Raw genomic sequence first — 22,692 nt, 5'->3', positions numbered from 1 at the left:
CTTTGCCTTTCTGATGAAGGCAACAGAGGCTCCTCAACCAAGGAGTCCGATGGTCTTGGTGTCATTAGACCTCGGTGCTTGAAGATGGCCACAACAGAATCACATACCATAACAAAATATAAAACACATTCACGGTCAAGTCTATTATGTGCTCTAACAGTTATGACCTGACTTGTTTGTGATTGTCACATTACAAATACAATTCATCCGAGCCCAAATTAAATCAAACACAAAATCAAACACAGAGAGCCACAGCACCTTTTTACGTTTTATAAAATTTAGCTATCTTCTCTTGCAAGTCCTTTAACAGTTCTTTTGCTTCCCCCATGGCTAAGAATCCAGCAATGTCAGCGCCACACTGGAGGAAATGCGCAGGATTCTGTCAAGAGACCAGAGACTCAGTGACCTTTTATACACAGACACTAATTACACACAAACAGGTGATAGGTGTGGACAGTTACCCTTACTAGCTATTTAAACCTGTCTGTGTCAACTTGAGTGCATATCATCAGTCCAAATTTCAAGGGTATGTATACTATTGATCAGGACTGCTTGGGTGATTCAACTTGTCATTATTATTTAAAAAAGAGCAAATACATTTGAGTGAAAATAACTTTGTTTGACTGCTAACCATAAATGAAAGAAAAGTTTTTCCATGATCAATCATATTTTCCGAAAAAAAAAAAAAACTGACAACGTTTCACAAATTTTGCCAGAGTGGGTAAACTTATGAACACAACTGTATACCAGAAGAGGGATGCAATCATGAATTCATATGAACACACTGAGATGTGATTTCTCACCACTAGAGGGCAGTTTAAACCTTTATCTTAAATCTTAAATTATTTTTTAAATAATTATGTTAATCAACAATTCAAAAGTAATGGCTGTTTTTGATTATTTAATTTTCAATAAATTTTTATTTATTGTTACTTTTGTGAGTTTCAAGTGATTTCAGTGAGAATTGTGGGTTTTTCCTTCTTTAACTGAGGGGTACCAACAATTTTGTCCACGTGTGTATATTATTAATTGTTATTTATTTATATATACTATAAATATATATAATGTAATATAATATGATATAATATTATTTTAGATTATATTAGATTATATTTTTATATCTTAATATAATTGAATTTCCCTTCGGGGATTAATAAAGTTGTTGTATTATATTCTACTCCTTGTGGTTCACCCTCTCTCTCTCTGCTCTCTCTCCCACCGAGTGCTCTCTGCAGCAGCTGAGTCTAATCATACTCTTCATCAGCAGTAACACCGGGCAGCTGCGGCAGCACACCTGTCTCATCTCCCGATCCATAAAAGCCTGTTCCACACTCCACTCCCTGTCAGAGTGTAGCTTCAGCTCCAAACAGTTGAGTGGTCAGGCTACAGCACATTGTTTGTTTTCTTGTTCTGCCATGACTAACTAGAATTTCTTGTTCCTGCCCTGGCTTTGCTTCAGTCCTGCTATCCCTGGCCCTCTCCAGAGACGGTTCGTTGATTTCCTGCCTGCCTTGGTTCTGTCCTCTGCACAGCCTCAGATTCCCCAAACCCTTTCCCGGTGAGGATCGGCTCCCTCCCTGCCCTTTCTTCTGACTGCCGCTGCTGCTCATCCACTCCATCGGTGTGCGTCTCCTGGACTGCCAGTCTCCAGGAGCCTGCCTGCCCCTCGTCCAGCCTGTTACTGAATGTTAGTTAATTCTTATTCCTAGCCCTCACCTTGGCTATTCCTGACTTTCTATTTATTTTGAAGATTTAGTTCTTAGTTACAATTTCTCCTCCTCTGCTATACTGATTTCAGGATCTTATCACTGTCCTATATTGGGATGGTTGTTGTGCGGTCCCACCGCAATGTGTTTGGTCAGAACACGAGGAGATGCTAGAAATGGTTTGTAATGGAGCTAACAATAAGATATAAACAATGTTTGTAATTTTTTGGTTTGACTCTTTTGGACAATTAAACATGCCCCTGAGTCAAACTGACTCCTGGACATTATTGCTGGGGCCTCTTGCCAGGTCACCATTGTAAATGAGAAATTGTTCTCAACTGAGCTTACCTGGTCAAATGAAGAATTTTTAAAAATGCTGTTCCTGAGAATTGAATATCCCAATATCTGCTGCACATTAAACTTTAAAATGGGTCAATTTGACCCACAGCATGAAAGGAAGGTTACTTAGTAAATTGTTACTTATCAGCAAACAGGGGAGTGAAAGAAATCAGAATTCTGTATGACAAATTAACTTCCACTCTGCTCTCCACCCCTTTCTTTAAAATCTCATGACATCACTGTTCCAACAGCAGTTTTCGACCACATTTCTGACGGTGTAATCTGTTCATCCATACCTCAGTAATTTAGAAACTTTACTTTAAGATTTCCAGGTTCTGAGTTGGTTTGATACTGACTTTTTTTGACCAACCCTGTGTGCTCTTTCCTATGTACTTTTTTCCCAGGAGTGGCACTCTCCAGTCCCTCCAGTATCCAACTCTTCAGGAATCAGGTAAATTAACAAGCTGTACATTGGAGCAATGTGGCCAGTACTTTGATTTCCAGGTCTTTATTTTTCCCCTCCACATTTTTCGCCTTCTCTTGAAGCAGTTAAATTGTCTTCTGTTGTTGAATTTCTCATGTCTGTCTGTGTGACTCTTTCTCAGCAATCTGTCATGTGTTTTCTTACATTTTCAATTGCAGTGAAAATGCGAAATTTGGATGAGAAGTCAGACTTCATGATGTTAATAGCTGCCAGTATTACTGACAGACACCAGACTCCTCCTTGACAGTAATAATGTCCCCCTCCAAATGTTTCTTGAGGCTAACTCGGATTGTTGTGTCCAGCTGCGATTTGTCTTCTTTAGTGACACTGGTATTTTCTTTAACACTGGTGTTGTAGTTAGCCTGAATGACGCATGCAAACTGAGCTTTTAACAATGGATTTGGAGCTTTGAGGAGCAATCTTACATGTGCCTCCTCAGTAAGCTGCCATACCCAGAATGTAAATACACATTTTTATTTTGGTCAGGTCTGGTCCTGCTTTTTTTTTTTTTTTTCTTTCTTTGTAGTGAGAAGGGAAATCAATGAGATTGAGATTTTACAACTTTGAGTACAAGACTGATTCAAAATTAACAGACCGGGATGATGCCCTAAAAGAATGCGAAGTTAAGTTCTTAGTGGTAGCATATTGCTACAAAAATGTTTACTACGCATGTGATCTATTATTAAGAAGTACAACATCTGTCTCATGTTCAGATGATCAAACATTATCTAGAGTTGCAAACACCTCAGTGATGCTCTGTGTTGATATACATGCGTTGTGCGTCACTGCAGTCTTCATTAACAGGAAATAAGAGCTCCACAGTGCAGCTCAGATGTCTGAAAACCATTGCAGAGTCACATGTCTTATCTGGCCATGTATGGCAGAAAACTGCCCCAATCAACCACAAACTAAAATGAACAGATTATAGAACAATGAAAACATAATTTGGAAACTGTCAAATACAACCTTGGACAGTGAAGAACAGCATTTACCAACATGTTTCTCCTCTACATGTAGTCTCATCGCAGAAACAAGCAGAGCAGCACAGTGAGCTGCACCATATGGCTCACAATCACGAGGACAAAACACTGCTAATCTCCAACTGTGTTAAAATCAGCTCGGCTACATGAAACATCCTAATCTAACACCATGATTCCAAGTGGATAAACCAAAGGCCTTCCTTCAGACTGTATCCAGGCTCACAATTATTGAAACTACAGTGAAGAAAAGAGAACTTACTGAGGCGCCACTGTATCATTAAATGTCCCTTGTCAGGATCAATTTTGAAATAAATCCGGTCACATTTCCACACAAAGCTAACATTTTCTGTTCCTTACCCGGTTGTGACTCAGCGTGCTTTACTGTCTGGGTTTAAAAAATGCCAGTAATTTATAACTCAGACAGCAGGGTTGCTTGCCAGTCAGCTGAGCCCCCACAAGTACCCGGATGGGGGTATGTGTGTCCATGCAGGGACAGACAGTGTGTCAGCCTCCAGGCTGTTCGATTATCAATGGAGTATGCTGCTTCAGCAAAATGCTCAAAGGGCACAGCAGACGCTGAACAGAGAGCCAACTCTGACCTGCTTCGGTCCAGCCTGGCTGCCTCTCCCAGACTGCTGCCTTCCTACTTGCATCCCTGACAGGACAGAGCTCAGTCCAGAAGCATCAGAGGAAAAGGATTCATTTACAGACAGCAGGCAACTAACCTGTAACTGCAGGAAGTGGTAATGCAGACTTCATCTGCTGAACCAAGAACTGAGTTAAAGCAGAGGCAGAACAAACAAAGGACAGAGTGGTTTCTATTGCAATGCCAAACGTTCAGTTCTGTTGTGTTTTACATCTGTTGCTGATACAAAGCTGGTTTCTCAGTCAGAGTAAGAGCAACAGTCACATAAAACACGTATACCAGAAGAGGGATGCTCTGATGAATGTAAATGAGCAAAGTTGGTGCTTGGTTTGTGTATCAGCCTGAGAAGTGTGGAGTTGGGCTTCTTCTTTCTCACTACTAGAAGGCAGTTTAACCTGGACCTTAAATCTGTTAAACTCAATGAAGTTACTGTTGTCCTGCACTAGATTAAACTACAAGTTGATCATACCATGTTCTCAGATTCTGTTAAAACACTTTATGTGTAAAAACTCCTTGAAATGCAATGGTTGAGAGAAATAGTTTTTAATATTTTAAAAATAATTTTTAATTTATTAAGCACTGTGCCTTTAGACTCAGCATGTGAACAATAACTTTGGCTGTGCATCAGCTGAAGCCCCTGTCAGCTGTCATGTCTCCTCAAGAAACAGGGCAGGGGCACATTTTAAGGGCTGGTTTTGTGTATGTGTATGTATGTGTGTGTGTGTGTGTGGGGGGGGGGGGGTAATTATCGGGGTTGTGGGGACCTAATGTCCTCACAACCATAGGAAAACCAAAAGAAATGTCATTTGTGGGGACCTCATTTGGGTCCCCACAAGTTTAAACAGTGTTTTCTTGGCCATGTTGTTACTGAAAAAAGTGAAAGTGCAAAAACTTTTCTTTAGGGTTAGGCATTGTTTTGGTCTGGGTTAGGGGTTAGATATGAATGGGAGTCAATGGTAAGTCCCCACGGGGATATAAGAACCAGACGTGTGTGTGTGTTTATTCTGTTGTGGCTCAGTTTGACCTTGAGACTTTGTTTTCTGCTGAGCCCAGAGACTGAGTAACTTTTTTTTTTTTTTTTTTATACAGACACTAATTACATGCAAACAGGTGACAGGCGTGGACAGTTACATAGTTATCTACATTTACATCTATATCTATAGCTTGACAATAAATAACTTTGTCTGACTGCTAATCATAAGTGAAAGAAAAGTTTTTCCATGATCAAACTTTTTTTTTCTGAAAAAACTGACAATATTTCACAATTTTGCCAGAGTGTGTAAACTTATGAGCACAACTACATGCCAGAAGAGGGATGCTCTCATGAATTCACATGAACACACTGAGATGTGATTTCTCACCACTAGAGGGCAGTTTCCTTCATATCCCATATCCCTTCAACAGTAAAAAAAAATACACATGGGAAGGATATATGCTTGGAGTAGAAAGTCTCTCTCTGTCTTTATGGCTATGATCTGTGACAGAGAGAAGAGGGGTGTTGGTGTATCATGTGTGTGCATCTTCCACAAACACTTCAGATTCGATGTGCTCTTCTTCCATGCTTGTCCTGATCAACCTGACATCAGACATTGAGTCTTGTCACTCTGGTGATGCTGCATTTCCTTAACGGTCTGATTTAAACTGTCCATTTCATTTTGCATAGCAAGTTCTTTGTGTTAGGTAAGGTGATCAGAAAGTCACTGTGAAGAAAGCAAATTCTCTTCTGCAGAGGTGTGGTTTTCCTCATTGTTGACACTTTATGACCCTGAGCAGGTTCTGGTGTAGGTAGGAGACATCCTGTTTTCTCCAAGAGAGCCGTGAGTAGTCCTTTAGTAGTAAACATCTGATCTGAAAATGTTCCTTTTGGATATGAGTTTTGGGTTAGCGGTTGTCTCTAATGGTTTATTATCAAATTTACAGCAGTGGGAAAGGGTCTCTACAGTTATACCCCACCATTGCATGTAGATGCTGCTGTAGATAGGTACTCCTGGCTGAAGAGGATTAGGGTAACTCAAGTGATTAACTTTAAACAAAGAACATCCTGTACACTGTTTTGGCCTATGGTCAAAGTAACAGGCAGTTACTATTTAACAGAGTGTAATACAAATAGTTCTGGGTAGGTAGACACTATTTTACTAAGAGTTTATTATGGCAGGAGTTTCATGTGTTCTCCCAAAAACAACAGTCCTCCTGGATTATATCTATTTTCTAAAAATCACAGTCCTTCATGTATTTCTCCAAAAATATATTGCACTGTATGTACCTATACATAGTTTCATTCTAATCATTACAGAGAGCATGACCTTTTAGATCAAAAGCATTATTTCTTCAGTTTGGTTCAGAATATGTAATGCTTCATTCTAAACCCTAAGCTTTCAAATAGTTCAGGTGCAGCAAACAATTTATTGTTGTTGCACAAAGGCCCAGTGCTTCCATTTCAGTGCGACTCCTCATGCTTACATGGCTTCTACACGCTCAAGAAATTACTACTCCCAGTTCTTGGGTTTTTGTTAAACAACCCTGACAAAATTCCTATGGCACTGACTTATAAAAATCATCCCTGTCTCCTTCTAGTTGCTTCAGTTTACTGCTTACAGCATCCCGCACAGGCGGTCACCATGAAACTGGGTTTATCACCTCTTGCTCTCTCCAGTTTGTTGTACGAGTTTGACTTGTTTTCTGGTAGGACTTGTACAATTAATCCAAATGTCATTTAATATATTTACCAGTGTCTGTATTCATATAGCTCTCTGTCTCTTCTACAGTGATGGGGACACATTCAGCCCTGGTGTTCTTCCTGCTGTTTTCTGCAACTCTGTCTTCCAGCTGTGATGGTGGGAAAGTGCTGGTTTATCCTATGGATGGGAGCCACTGGCTGAACATGAAAATCCTTGTGGAGGCACTTCATTCAAGGGGACATCAAATCACTGTGATACGTACCTCCACCAGCTGGTATGTTTCTGAATTCTCACCCCATTACACCTCCATCACAATCATCCAGGAACAACCCCAAATCCTAGAAAGCCAAGACTTTGTGACCTCTTTCTTGAAAAGGTCACTTGAGATCCACCGGAATGAAGGTTCCCTATGGGCATTTTTTGAATTTTATAGCAACCTTTTCAACATGGTCGGAGAAAATCATAAAGCTGTGGCAAAAGTGGTCAACAGCATCTTTGAGAATAAGACAATGATTAGGGAGCTGAATGAAACTGGATATGATCTTTTCCTGACTGACCCTGTTTTTCCAGCTGGAGTGATTTTGGCACACTATTTCCAGCTTCCCTTGGTTCTCAATGTGCGCATGCTTTTCAGTGGGGAGGCACAATTTGCCATCGCTCCATCTCCACTGTCCTATGTTCCTGCAATGTTTTCCCATTACACTGACAAGATGGACTTTTTTCAAAGAATCAATAATCTAATCTATCACGGCATGTTGATTTACATGCACTACTATGTCTCCATTCCACCATACCAGCCTATATGCGACCGATATTTAGGTGAGGTCAGCATTACATCTATAACACAAGAAGCTGATCTCTGGCTCATACGGCTTGACTTTACATTGGAGTTTCCTCGTCCCACCATGACCAATGTTGTCTACATCGGAGGCTTACAATGTAAACCTTCCAAGCCGCTTCCACCACATTTTGAAGATTTTATGGAGAGTTCTGGTGAACATGGGGTAATCGTCATGACCCTGGGGACCTTGCTTGGTGACCTCGGCCCTGAGAAATCAGAGATCATTGCCTCAGCATTTGCCAGCCTCCCTCAGAAGGTTGTGTGGAGACATGTTGGGAAAAGACCAGTCTCTCTGGGAAACAACACTATGCTGGTTGAATGGCTGCCTCAAAATGATATACTAGGTCACCCTAAAACAAAGGTTTTCATCACACATGGGGGCACTAATGGCCTCTATGAGGCCATCTACCACGGGGTTCCAGTTTTGGGCATTCCTCTCATCTTTGACCAGTATGACAACATGGTGCGCATGAGGGCCAGGGGGGTGGCTGAGATAGTTGAGGTGACAACACTGGATGTTGAGTCTTTCACAAGCGCTCTGAAAAATATTCTCAACCCAGAAAAGGCCTACAAACAGAATATGCTCAAACTGTCACAGCTTCATCATGATAAACCGATGAAACCTCTTGACAGTGCAGTTTTCTGGATGGAGTACGTCATGAGGCACAAGGGTGCAGCACATCTGCGCACGGAGTCATATAAGCTACCATGGTATGCCTATTATTGTGTAGATGTGATGGCAGTCTTCATAGCTTTTGGGTTGGTCATCACTGTATTGTTCTGGGCTTCCTGTAGATGTTTCATAAGATGCTTGGTGAGGACCAAGAAGTCCAAGCAAGAATAGATGACATGACAAAGAAAGCCTGGCACTGTAAGAGTGTGATCACCCAAAGTAAAGGAACTTACAATGTTATAATGTGAAAGTAAAACCAACTGTAAGCTTCTAGGTTATCAGTGATTAAGAACTGTATTACATACACAAAGTATGTAATACAGTTGTTAATCTTCAATTCATATGCAGTCGCTCAAATGTTTAGTCATGCTCCAAGTTATAGCTGACTGCTGTTTATATCAATGTGACATGCGTCTGTTGTACAACAAGAGTGAAAAATATATTTCTCAGGTCATGTCGGGTGTGGAATTTCAGACTGAAGAGGCTCCTTGGTCAACGTGAAATATAACATTGCTGATGATTTTTGTGAAAATTCATATTTGGTGGTTAAAGAGCATCATGAAATAGTTTTGTAATTATGATTTATTAATAATTTCTGTCAATCATCATAAAAATGTATGCTGTAATAAATGCAACAAAGGCATATCCCAGGTTCTTTCATGTCTCATTCATTCCCCTTATTTTCCACTGGTACATTTAATATTGTCACATGCAAATACTTAAGCAAGACCAGGCTGATTTTTTTTTTTTTTTTTTTTTTAATTTAGGTCCCAGCCATTTTTGCTCAGTTATGATTTTGCTGCCATCAAGCTAATGAAGTCAGCCAGTCAAGTCCAAGAACAACTAAAAACATTAAAGCCTCAACTAAAGTTTGTCCCTAAACGTTGACAGCCAATTACTGTTGCTGTTCGCCACAGAATATTAAACGCTTCCTGCAAAGATTTGTTTTGTTCCTTTATCAGCACTCTAAACCAATCATGGCTGTGTTCCCCCAAGGGTTGGAGTTGAGCTTTACTGTTCAGGAGAGGTCAGAAAACACATACCTTTAGAACTTAATTTGAGGTGATCTCTTCAACATGCAAATCCAATTGCCATCTGTGATGATCTAAAATCTGTAAACCTGTGATTAGAATGACACCAAACATAAAATGTTTATCTGATATGGTTCCTGACATAATGATAAAAGGTGTAAACATAAGAATAATCTTACAAATTGCAGACTTCAGGCTACATGAAAGTAAAATTACAACATAGCTAAAAATAACAAGCATATACTGTACATTCAATAGTAAGAAAAATAAGACATGGGAAGTACATATGCTGAGAATAAAAAGTCTCTGGCTTTATGGCTGTGGTCTGTGACAGACAGGCCCAGAGGAAAATTTTACTGCTCAAAGCTTGCTCTTCTACAGCTCAGGAGACAAATTTGAGATTCTCATGTCAGCCTCATTTTAGTTTCTATTTTGTCTAAAGGTTTCTCATATGTTTCTCCTAAAATTCACTAGGAGAAATAGGTGAGACAGGATAATTAGAGGGAGTCATACTTGAGACTTGTGGGAGATACCTTGCTAATCTCAATACAGTGTGTTTAATGGCTCCTTTATTTCTCCTCTGGAAAAGAAAATGAACAATAGTGGAGCTCCTACAGAGCAATATGTGAGACTCACTCACACCTCTACAACAGACTCAGAATCGAACCCCAGCCTTCTGGGTGTGAGACAGCCACTCTACCCACTGAGCTATGCCACCCTATGCATATATTAATCTGCACACACACACCTTATAAATGCTGCAACAAATAAGAAGTTGCCAGGATACAGCCTAAACATCTTGAGGCACTTATAATAATATATGGTGACTTCAATCATGTCACCCTCTCCTCCCATTTGACTGGATTTATCATTCTAAACACCACGGATCATCCACTCATAATATCGTGATGGGCCTCTCTCTGGACTGCAGGACGGAAAGATATAGAAGATCTTTGTACCCACAGCGATCAGGCTTTATAATTCTATAGCAAATAGTAGATGAGCTGACAGACAAATGAATTTCCCTTTTGGGATGAATAAAGTAATCTGAATCTTTATTAATTAATTTAAAAAAATATCATGTGGATTACAATAAAGTCAACATGCTAGATGATTAAAAACAACCAAAACGTTGACCTGAGTCTGAGAATTCAGTGAGCGCTTGTGGAGATCTCTTCATTTGTTCTCTCTGAGCTTAGTATGAGATGCATGAACTGAAGCTGGGATGAGAATAGATTGAGTTCTTAGAGAGCGCTCTCTGATTTCTCTGCCTGAGATCACAAAGAGACACAAAAGTTGAGAAACTCTGAGAATTATATGAGAGCTTGTTGAGATCTCTTCTGAAACTTTAAAGGAGACTAAACTGAGATTTAGTGCATCTTATTGCTCAGGAGAAAAAAATGAGACACAGGAGAAATAAGCCTTAGTCTCAGTTTGGTGTCACACAGATCTCAAAGTTGTCCAGGAGAAGTAAATGAGACATTTTTGAGATCTCTTTTTGAATTTTCTTTTCCTCTGGGGGGGTGTTGGTGTATTGTGTGTGCATCTTACACAAACACTTCAGATGTTCTTCCATGCTTGTCCTGATCAACAGGGGTGGATCCAGATGAATTTTAGTGGGGGGCACAGGGGGATTCAACAGATAAAATACCTGCAATCAACATTTGACTGAGTAGGTGTGTTCTCCATTCTCCAAACTTCAACATGGTACCATCTGGCCCCCTGTTGACCTAGGAGGCTGAAATTGTATATACCGACTCATGGGGGGCCCTAGTACTTGTGGTTAAGATTTCGTCCCGTTCGGGTTAAAAATGAGGGTGAGGGTCTAATTCCACTGGCAAAAGGCTCTCAGGGTCGAGGAGTCTGACAAGGGTTAGGGTTTTCCTAACATGAACACTTGGTCAGATTTTTCTACTGGGACCCTGTATGGAGTTAGAACAGTCTCATAATTCACAAATGCACACAGAAGAATTCACACATGTGAACTGCAATCCACAAATGCACACAGAAGAATTCACACATGTGAACTGCAATCCACAAATGTACACAGAAGAATTCACACATGTGAACTGGGATTCGCAAATGTAAACTGCAATCCACAAATAAATTAAGAAAGTTCACAAATGTATTTCTGCATTCACAAACTGCTTTTGTGTGTGAATCTTTTTTGAGACTGCTCTGCCGTCAGCTCGATCCACAAATGCATTTTTTTTCAACGCTACGCTATATATACATATATAAACAAAATACTGACTAATGAACACATATTTCTATATAAAACAATAGATAGAAGTGATATAAATCATAGATGGAGTATCAACATCATTCACATATATATATATATATATATATATAATAGATAAAAGTTATATATCAGAGAAAATTATTATATAAATCACATATAGACTATCAATATAATTCATACATATATATTAAAAAGATATGTCAGAAAATGATATATATGTATATTGTGTTATATAGAAATATGTGTTCATTAGTCAGTATTTTGTTTATATATGTATATATAGCGTAATAATATATTGTCTCTCCAAATTATTAAAATAATTGACTTTACTGCTATTATCTGCTTTTCTAACATATATTAGTGTGTGTGTGTGTGTGTGTGTGTGTTTACAGTGTTTGCAAAATACCTGTCTACAGTCGAGCTTAATTTCAGAATATTCTATTACCTATTATTATTATTATCTATTATTCCCGCTATGAATATTACTATGTTCAGCACCCCATTGATTTGCACCTGCATTTTGTGCTTCATGGCGCTAGGTGTGCTGTTTGCATGTTGGACATTGTTTTACACAGACACCACCGAAGAAGAAAGGTGCCGAAGTGCTGCACGTTTTTGTTTTTTTTAAAAATTTGAAACAGGAGTCTGTCCGCATGAATGTCCAGTGGGTTAGGGGTTGTCCATGAGTTTGATATCTTCAATCATGCTAAAAAGTTTTACAGCAGTCCGTTTTTTCATATGTTTCAGTGATGAGAAGAATAGAGACATTTCTTTATGAAACATATTAAAAATAGGTTTACATTTTAGAAATCTGCATTTGTGTATGAAAAATTTCCCTAATATTATAATACAGCAGACCGGAATCAAACCCACATCAGAGACCAGCTCCTGTACATGGGTCGCCTGCTTAACCTGCTGAGCTATATGGGGATCGGATACCCACTAAACAAAATTATTTAATAAATACCAGCGCACCGGCCCTTCGGTCAAACAGCCAAATGATGTTTACACAAATTTTGGCCCGAAGCTACATCTAATTGCCGACCCCTGCATTACATTATAAATATGGGACGATGTAATGCAAAATATAGCGTTGGATTTGCAACGCTTTTACATTAACTCTAGGTTGCATAGGTGGGGTCAAAATTGACCCCAGAGGTTGTTATTCCTTAATATCTTTAAGATTAAAAGTTTTGATATTTTCATATTCCAGGTATTCCTCATAAAACATGTTTGTGACATGATGCCATTTGCATTTTTATTCATTTTTTCATTAATTAAAAAAAAATTCAGTTTTTGTATCAGTACCCCACTCTTCCATGGGCGGGGTCAAAAAATGACCCCAAGTATTTCCGATGGGATATTTCACTTAACATTGCTTCTTGGCAACTGTGAGTGTAAATAAACATTTACTGTCCCTCATACAACTGATGTCAGCAGTCCCACCACCTAGGAGGTCATTTTTGCACAGCATTATACATGTAAGTATTATCTGAATTTATGAACTTATTTTTCATTGACAGAATATGTGAATTTTATGTGAATATCTGTGAAATTTGCCTGGTTTGTGGTTAGCTAGCAATACTGTTAGCTAACAATATTATTAGCAAACAGTATTGTTAGCTAACACAATCACACACACACACACGCATGCACGCACGCACACACACTCATACACTGTTGTTGCACTGTTATTACACAGTATCTTAGCTAACAGGATTGATAGCGAAAGTATTGTTAGCTAGCACAAACACACACACTCTCTCTCACACACACACACATACACCATACACAATCGATGATCATATAATAGGCTACCTAATGGGTTAGTGTGTGTGTGTGTGCGAAGACCGCAAAGCCACCAACTTCTGTTGGAAATGCAAAAGCCCTGTCTGCAATGGTCACAGCCACAAGAAAATAGTCTGGGAAAGCTGTGAAGAGTGAGAAGAAACATGTTTGTGTCTGAACATGAATGTTGAATGAATGTTATTGAATGTTATGATTGTTATGAATGTTATTGATTATTGTTACTGAATGTTAATTTATGTGTCCCACTGTCTGTTTTAAAATATGGAGGAAGATTAAACATGTTTTGATACCGTTTCAGTGATTGTTATGTGATAAAATTTGAATCAAAATTGAAGAAAGAACATATCAAAACTGAAAATACTCTTTTGTTGAACAAAATATATAATGTCTAACCAACATGAAAGAAATGTCTCAAGTTTATTGAAAAAATGAATTGATTTCAGTTGGGGTCATTTTTGACCCCACCCATGGAAGAGTGTAGGTATTGGTTGGCCATGCATCCAAGGGTTAAAAATATACCCATTCAAAATGCCCTAACTCGCTTAAATCTGACCGAGGAGAAATATGACACACGAGGAATATTTGATTAATTAAACGTTCTATTCAGGTGTGATTAAGATTCAGATATGAAAATAAAATCAAACCCGTAGTTGCAGTAGTTTTAAATACGTTCTGAGTGGCACGAAATATCCTCAGTTTGAAATACATTGGTTTGAATTTCGTTGTGTGCACTACGAAAAACGTGAGAAAATCGTGTTGGTGCGCACGAAACCACGTGACAGTTTCACGAATCCTTGTGAGACAAGGGTTGCCAGACAACACTAAACACTCTTGCTTATGTCTCCTAAGAACCAGATTGTACAGTTTTTCACCGCCCTTCTTTAAATAGGCAACACACAGCATCACTCACTGATACTGCTCTCATTCACAACAATCACAGTCTCCGCCCACAATGCTAATCACACAGCAGAGTTATGGCATGAACAAGCCCCATTTGTTGAAGCCTGGCGCAAGATTATAACAAACCAGCGGGACAACAACAGTGTGGTGACTAAAAAAGAAAACATTTATTTAAAAAAAAAGGTGTATCAGCTCCTGTCAGAGAAACAGAGCATAAGAATGAGGGAGGTTTGTATAAGCAGAGTCACTGGGCCCAGGTGTGGCCCATCAAGCTGGTGACCCTCTGCTCAACTTCTACAAAACAAAAGACGGGGACACCTAGTGCCCTGAAAGAACCAGCAGACCGCCGACACAATCAGCGCATAGTTGCAACACAACTACCAATATTTTTAAAGAAGCTGAGCCCCCATGCCAAAATATTCTAAACCCACCCCTCCCCTCCTGCTTTAATGTAATTTAATGTTTGCCAAGGTCTGAATTCACAACATGCATAGAAGACGAGGGAGCCACAGCACTTGACACATACATGATAACAACTGCAAAGGTCACTGAGACAGAGGTGCAAAGGGAGTGTTAGAAGAATTATGTTTAGAACACTTATAGTACTTATGTTAGAAGAAATATACTTAGGATATTCAGAATAGAATACTTGCTTTTAGATTATCATTAATTTATCATTGAGTGACTGTGAAACATATGTGCCTTTTGAACCATGATTCTGTATATATTGTAAACCATGATTCTACGTGTACTTTGTACTCTATGGCAGAGACATGTAGGCACAGCACATACCGAGAGGCGACCAGAACTAGAGGCCTTCTAGATAACAGGGCAAGCAGACGCGAATACCACATGTCTGCCTCTGAAGGTCTTTCTGCTAATATCTTACTGCAAGTGAAGAAGGTTTTTCCATTGTCATCTCGTGCTGAATCATGGTACCACCCATGGTACCACCCTCTATGTTGCATTCCTGTCTGAAACAAATAAAAAGACGCAGGGGAGACACAGGCTCTTTGGAGTTGGGTGGCTGATGCTACGGTGTGTACAGCCTGTCTCTCTCCCCTTGCGGCAAGTAAAATACAAGAGCTCGAGTACTGTCTCTTCTTCCTTGTGCTGTCTCTGTGTTTTTCAGGTTTTAAACCCAACAGGGAGACATGATAACATTTAGCTTTACGGAGCTCAGTGATTCAGGGTCCGTGTTTAAGTTAATGGTTAGCAGTGGAGGTCTTGTGGTCAGCTGTCCGGTTTGTGTTTAGTCACACTGTATCTGGTACACTCTAGAACCAAAGGGAATGGAGTGATATTTTAGGATCACAATCCAAAGATCAAGCATGACTGTGACATGATGTGATATCTTTATTAAAGCACAAAACTCACATGATAGTTTATATGTAAGTATGCAGATGCTGGAAGACATTCATACTAATTCTGCAAGGCGTCTCACAAGACAATGTGTCACAGCATACTGTTCTAGCAGCTGGAAAACAAAAAACAACAGACTTGTATCAGCATTTTGTATCAGAAAGAAGTTACACAATATGCCAAACATTATTTAAACCAGCTTTGGAACACAGTCATAAAATTAAGTGTCAAAGAAGATCATTTGCATACTAAAAGCAGTATAATTTTTAACAGATGTTTGTGTTTTGGCATAATTTTCTGTTCTCCCGAAAAACTCTGCCTTCCAGCCACTCACAATTTGATACGTTTTCCTAGCTGTGAGCAACTTCTCTACTTGCTTCATTGCACTGCATCAAAGGAGAAGCAATTGCAGTTTGTTTTTTTTTTTATGTCTAATGTAAATACTGCTGTGTTTGCATAAGAGACATCATTTGTATTTGGTAAAGTGTTTATGTTGTTTTCACATGATCTGATATATTTCATAATACTTTCAGCATTTCTGTAGTGCTTGAAATGCTTCCCGGAGGTCCTGTTGTATAATATTCTAAACTATCCTTCAAATTAAATTTCATTTTGGGAGGGAGAGCAAAATCTGGTACGCGGTGATTGTGTTGTAACAAAAAAAACAAAAACAGATGCAGTCACTGCACTGTAAAAAAAGAAAAGAAAAACAGATGTAATCACTACAATGTATTTGGGTCCACAGCGCATGAGCACGCTGGTATAGTGCCACAGTTCAGGTTGTTTGAGGTGAATGTTCTCAGTCAGATACTTTAAAACGCTACTGCAGAACTTGGCTTGAACAATTTGACCATGGGGGGAAATTCCCTTATGGCGCAACCACGTGAGTGCTGAAGAAAACAACAAGCATACTCCTGGTGGTCCTGACCTGAAGCACTTTCTCTGGCTTTGAAAACCACAGGTTCTTTCACTGTGAAACCTACTGCCAAGAGAGGAAATTCGACAAACCCACCTCTCGTTAACACCTGGCCTCTCCTCTACGTGGAGATTGGATCATTCTGGCTGCTGACTGACAGAATATGATGTTCTCTTCTCCACTGTCAGTATTGTATTTGTGAAGAGATGTTCGTTTATGTTAAACTGTTGCAGTTGTGTTTGAACGCCCTGCAACGTTTTAGTGAAATTCCACATCCCACATGTAAATGCTAAGATTATATCCAGGTGGTGTTTGTGCAGAAAAGCCAAACCACTACAACAGAGGAACAAAAAGGGGCGGAGGGTTTAGAGGGCATGTTTAAAACTTGCTTGGATAAAGAGGCAGGAGACTGGAGATACTCTGCCAGAGACATACAGAGTTATACATTCACTTGTGTTTCAGCAAGCAGGTCACCGATCAGTTGCAAGATAAGCTCAGACTCTGAACTGTTCTTGATTTGGACAAGAAGTCACAGACACTGAAGCTACAGAGGCCAGAGGTGAGAATCGGCTTTACTAACAGTCTGTACATGGGCTGTTTTTGAAAAACTTTTTGAACTTTCACAATGTGTCTGTTGTTTTATTAGGCAACATTTTTCTTACTTGCATAACCATCTACTGCTGCTAATAAATGCCTAGAAACAAGACTCCAAGCCACTACTATGAATAGATTTTAAAAGCTATCGTGTCACTTTTCACTTGACATTTGAGCTAACGTTGAGTCTACACCACAGTGCAGTCAGCCATATCTAGGTTATGGTTTTTGCTGTATCCTGTACACAGACTGTACTGTAGTGCCTTGAATTGCAGTTCAATGTATTATGGTAATATTTGATGTTTGTTATGTAATGTTTTCATGCTTTAGTTTTGGGACGTTGACATGGTTTTCCTAGTGCTGAACATTTCTTAATATTTCAAGGAAACAGTAATTGAGAACCTGGACGAAGAGAAAAATTTAGCCTATGCTCAGATTCAGAAAAGGCAAAAGAAGCAGCGTGGCTGAACATCAGAGATCTTGGAAGAGCTGCTACACAATCATATCTGTATGATAAATATGAAAACAGCTCCTGACACTGATCTGCCTATAGACTCTCATTCATTCTGGTAAATGATTTTTTGCGTTCACCCACATCTTACAAGGAACCTCTAAGAAACAAATTTAGAAACATAGGAAGTGCAACTTTTAAATAATAATAATTATGTATTTTGCATTAATATTTGTAAAAACCAGGACTTTATACAAATGTCGCTTCGTAAAGCATTAATCAGGACAGCTTTTTTGAAGTAAATGTATTGGAGATATAATTTTATTCTGAAGCTTGAGCATTTTATGATCTGCAAATATTTGTCCTCTAAGCTCTCTGTCTCTTCTATAGTGATGGGGATACATCCGACTCTGGCATTCTTCCTGCTGTTTTCTGCAACTCTGTCTTCCAGCTGTGATGGTGGGAAAGTGCTGGTTTATCCTATAGATGGGAGCCACTGGCTGAACATGAAAATCCTTGTGGAGGCACTTCATTCAAGGGGACATCAAATCACTGTGATACGTACCTCCACCAGCTGGTATGTTTCTGAATTCTCACCCCATTACACCTCCATCACGGTCATCCAGGAACAACCCCAAAACATAGAAAGCCAAGACTTCATGACCTCTTTCTTGGAAAGGTCACTTGAGATCCACCGGAATGAAGGTTCCCTATGGGCATTTTTTGAATTTTATAGCAATGTTTTCAGCATGGTCGGAGAAAGTCATAAAGCTGTGGCAAAAGTGGTCAACAGCATCTTTGAGAATAAGACAATGATTAGGGAGCTGAATGAAACTGGATATGATCTTTTCCTGACTGACCCTGTTTTTCCAGCTGGAGTGATTTTGGCACACTATTTCCAGCTTCCCTTGGTTCTCAATGTGCGCTGGATTACCATTGGGGAGGCACACTTTGCCATCGCTCCATCTCCACTGTCCTACATTCCTGTATTATTTTCCCAATACTCTGACAAGATGGACTTTTTTCAAAGAATCAATAATCTAATCTATCACGGCATGTTGATTTACATGCACTACTATGTCTCCATTCCACCATACCAGCCTATATGCGACCATTATTTTGGAAAAGGTGTCACTGCCATGACTCTAACACAAGAAGCTGATCTCTGGCTAATGCGGGTTGACTTTACTTTCGAGCTCCCTCGTCCCACCATGCCCAATGTTGTCTACATCGGAGGCTTCCAGGGTAAGCTTTCGATGCCGCTTCCACCACATTTTGAAGATTTTATGGAGAGTTCTGGTGAACATGGGGTAATCGTCATGACCCTGGGGACCTTGCTTGGTGACCTCGGCCCTGAGAAATCAGAGATCATTGCCTCAGCATTTGCCAGCCTCCCTCAGAAGGTTGTGTGGAGACATGTTGGGAAAAGACCAGTCTCTCTGGGAAACAACACTATGCTGGTTGAATGGCTGCCTCAAAATGATATACTAGGTCACCCTAAAACAAAGGTTTTCATCACACATGGGGGCACTAATGGCCTCTATGAGGCCATCTACCACGGGGTTCCAGTTTTGGGCATTCCTCTCATCTTTGACCAGTATGACAACATGGTGCGCATGAGGGCCAGGGGGGTGGCTGAGATAGTTGAGGTGACAACACTGGATGTTGAGTCTTTCACAAGCGCTCTGAAAAATATTCTCAACCCAGAAAAGGCCTACAAGCAGAATATGCTCAAACTGTCACAGCTTCATCATGACAAACCAATGAAACCTCTTGACAGTGCAGTTTTCTGGATGGAGTACGTCATGAGGCACAAGGGTGCAGCACATCTGCGCACGGAGTCATATAAGCTACCATGGTATGCCTATTATTGTGTAGATGTGATGGCAGTTTTCATAGCTTTTGGGTTGATTATCACTGCATTGTTCTGGGTTTCCTGTAGATGTTTCATAAGATGTTTGATGAGAACCAAGAAGTCCAAGCAAGAATAGTAACATGATGACAATGGAAGCATGGCACTGTAAGTGTTCTAAAAACTTTGGGATAGCAGCAATGAATAACTTTTAGGATTTGGATAGATAGCTTTCTAACCCAAAGGCCAACATTTTAAAAAAGTTGTTGTGTAATTTAAAATTAAAGAACGGAAACAAATGGCCTATTTTTCCATACAAACATGTGCCTGTTTATATTATGATCCTTGCAAAAGTTTCACATTGTTATTCTTATTATTGCTTTCAGTCATTTCCGTGAGTCATCATGATTTTGTATGTTGCAGTGCTTGCAATTACAAAATATTGTCAAAATAAAGCCATCTTTGTTTTTGACTATCGTACATAAAACTTTGCTTTGTATGTACAGATTTTATTTTACTTTTTATTTTTTTCCAAAAGGCCTTCCTTTATAGAGTGCATCCTGTAATGGATGTAGCTCCTAGATCTAGAAACAGTGTATATACACCGATCAGGCATAGCATTATCACCACCTGACTGATACTGTGTTGGTCTCCTTTATACTGCTAAAACACTTCTCACACAGTGGGGTATGGACCAGGATGGTGGCAATGAATTCTGTGAGTCCTGTCGGTTACAGGGTGGGATCTCCCTAGATCAGGCTTATCCTGATCCTGGGACATTCCACAGAGGCTAAATAAGATTTGGATCTGGGGAGTGTGGAAGCTAAATGAACACCTTAGCTCTGTCGTGTTTCCTGGGCCACTCTTGAGCAGTTTTTGTTGTGTGTCATGGTGTATTGTCCTGCAAGGGGGGCAACTGGCATCAAGGACTGCTGTGCCATCCATTAAGTCAACTGAATCAATATATGGAAATTGTACAATTTGCTTAGATTTTACAGTTTTTTTCATGACAACTGTGACAGAGACATTATAGTGCCCATGAAAAGTATTCATCCCTCTTGGAACATTTAACCAAGGTTGATATAATTTAGCTTTTTAGACAAAAAAAAATTACCACAAAAGACTTGCATGTTAAAGTAAAAGATTTATACAAGAGAGATTTCTACAAAGTAATGTCAGTGAATTAAAATTCCAAAACTTCCACCATCGTGCCCCTGTGGATTGAGTTCCATCATCAGCCATGCCCATCTGCACTGGCAATTTTATCTTGTTCTTCTTTGCAGAACTGCTCGAGCTTTGTCAGGTTACACTGTAATTGTAAGTGAGCAACTTTTTTCTTGTCCATCTACGAAGTCTCGGTGGATTGAGGTCTGGGGTCTTACAAATCTTGTTGGACAACAAATCTTGCAGACTGCATCAGGTTGACCTGCAGCATTTCCCTGTACTTTGTCAATTCATTTTACCTCCTACCTCTACAAGCCTCCCACAGCCTGCTGCAAAATTGTCTCCATTCCATGATGCTGCCACCGCCATGCTTCACAGTAGAGGCAGAGTTTTAGATGTACAGTGTTTGATGTCCACCTAGTGTTGAGTCTAACTGCCGCAAAGTTTTTCCATCAGACCAATGAACCTTCTTCCGCTGAGTCTCCCATATGCCTTGAGATTTGACATGGGCTTTTTTCAACACTGGCTTTCTCTTTGCCACTCTCCCACAAGGTAGTGTCTACGGATACGGGTCCGTATCCGTAGCCCACAGGCTATGGGTACGGCACTTTCCATTTGCCAGACAGATACGGACCCGTACGTGAGTCTCGCGAGTCAAGAAGCTGCTAACCACTGCAAACTGTTGAAAGGTAAGCAAAGGTTAAGGTTAGGGTTAGTGTTAGGGTCAGGTTTAGGGTCCGTACCTGTCGTACCGATGCTACGGGTCCGTACAGCTAGCGTCTACCGGGAGTCACGTGACCAGATCTCGCATACACACGTGGACAAAATTGTTGGTACCCCTCAGTTAAAGAAGGAAAAACCCACAATTCTCACTGAAATCACTTGAAACTCACAAAAGTAACAATAAATAAAAATTTATTGAAAATTAAATAATCAAAAACAGCCATTACTTTTGAATTGTTGATTAACATAATTATTTAAAAAAACAAACTAATGAAACAGGCCTGGACAAAAATGATGGTACCTCTATAAAAGATTGAAAACTATTTGACCAGAGTGACATGATTAACTCAGGTGTGTCATTTAATTGACATCACAGGTGTTTCCAAACTCATAATCAGTCAGTCTGCCTATTTAAAGGGAGACAAGTAGTCACCCTGCTGTTTGGTGAAAAGGTGTGTACCACACTGAACATGGACAACAGAAAGCGAAGGAGAGAATTGTCCCAGGACATCCGAAAAAAAATTATAGACAAACATCTTAAAGGTAAAGGCTATAAGACCATCTCTAAACAGCTTGAAGTTCCTGTGACAACAGTGGCTCATATTATTCAGAAGTTCAAGACCCACGGGACAGTAGCCAACCTCCCTGGACGTGGCCGCAAGAGGAAAATTGATGACAAATTGAAGAGACGGATCGTTGGAATTGTATCCAAAGAGCCCAGAGCAACCTCCAAAGAAATTAAAGGTGAACTCCAAGGCCAAGGTACATCAGTGTCAGATCGCACCATTCGTCGTTGTTTGAGCCAAAGTGGACTTCATGGGAGACGACCAAGGAGGACACCGCTGCTGAAAAAAACTCATAAAAAAGCGAGACTGGGATTTGCAAAAATGCATGTTGACAAGCCACAAAGCTTCTGGGAGAATGTCCTTTGGACAGATGAGACCAAACTGGAGCGTTTTGGTAAGGCACATCAACTCTATGTTCATAGACTCAAAAACCAAGCATACGAAGAAAAGAACACTGTCCCTACGGTGAAACATGGAGGAGGCTCAGTAATGTTTTGGGGCTGCTTTGCTGCATCTGGCACAGGGTGTCTTGAAAGTGTGCAAGGTACGATGAAATCTGAAGACTATCAAGGCATTCTGGAGAGAAATGTGCTGCCTAGTGTCAGAAAGCTTGGTCTCAGTCGCAGGTCATGGGTCTTCCAACAGGACAACGATCCAAAACACACAGCCAAAAACACCCAAGAATGGCTGAGAGAAAAGCGTTGGACTATTCTAAAGTGGCCTTCTATGAGC

The 22,692-nt window shown here is 39.9% G+C and overlaps 2 protein-coding genes across 2 annotated transcripts; both read left to right on the top strand.

Moving 5' to 3' along the window:
• Positions 1–6,922: 6,922 nt before the first annotated feature.
• LOC110945750 (UDP-glucuronosyltransferase 2C1-like) lies at positions 6,923–8,518 on the top strand. Its single transcript, XM_051949741.1, has one exon. It carries the CDS (start codon positions 6,923–6,925, stop codon positions 8,516–8,518), a length of 1,596 nt encoding a protein of 531 aa, XP_051805701.1.
• Positions 8,519–16,935: 8,417 nt separating this feature from the next.
• On the top strand, positions 16,936–19,977 carry LOC110948310 (UDP-glucuronosyltransferase 2B20-like). Its single transcript, XM_022189780.2, has 2 exons — positions 16,936–17,169; positions 18,046–19,977. The coding sequence occupies exon 2, from the start codon at positions 18,048–18,050 to the stop codon at positions 19,644–19,646; it is 1,599 nt and encodes a 532-aa protein (XP_022045472.2). The 5' UTR covers positions 16,936–17,169; positions 18,046–18,047; the 3' UTR covers positions 19,647–19,977.
• Positions 19,978–22,692: the final 2,715 nt, after the last annotated feature.

The sequence above is a fragment of the Acanthochromis polyacanthus genome, chromosome 6, assembly GCF_021347895.1.
Source record: "Acanthochromis polyacanthus isolate Apoly-LR-REF ecotype Palm Island chromosome 6, KAUST_Apoly_ChrSc, whole genome shotgun sequence".
Taxonomy (NCBI): domain Eukaryota; kingdom Metazoa; phylum Chordata; class Actinopteri; family Pomacentridae; genus Acanthochromis; species Acanthochromis polyacanthus.
The sequence above is the reverse complement of the archived record's forward strand: the minus strand, read 5'-3'. Positions and strand labels throughout refer to the sequence as shown.

Excerpts from the sequence above, each read along its gene's own strand:
- LOC110948310 (XM_022189780.2), top strand. The coding sequence starts at position 18,048 with ATGGGGATACATCCGACTCTGGCATTCTTCCTGCTGTTTTCTGCAACT.
- LOC110945750 (XM_051949741.1), top strand. The coding sequence starts at position 6,923 with ATGGGGACACATTCAGCCCTGGTGTTCTTCCTGCTGTTTTCTGCAACT.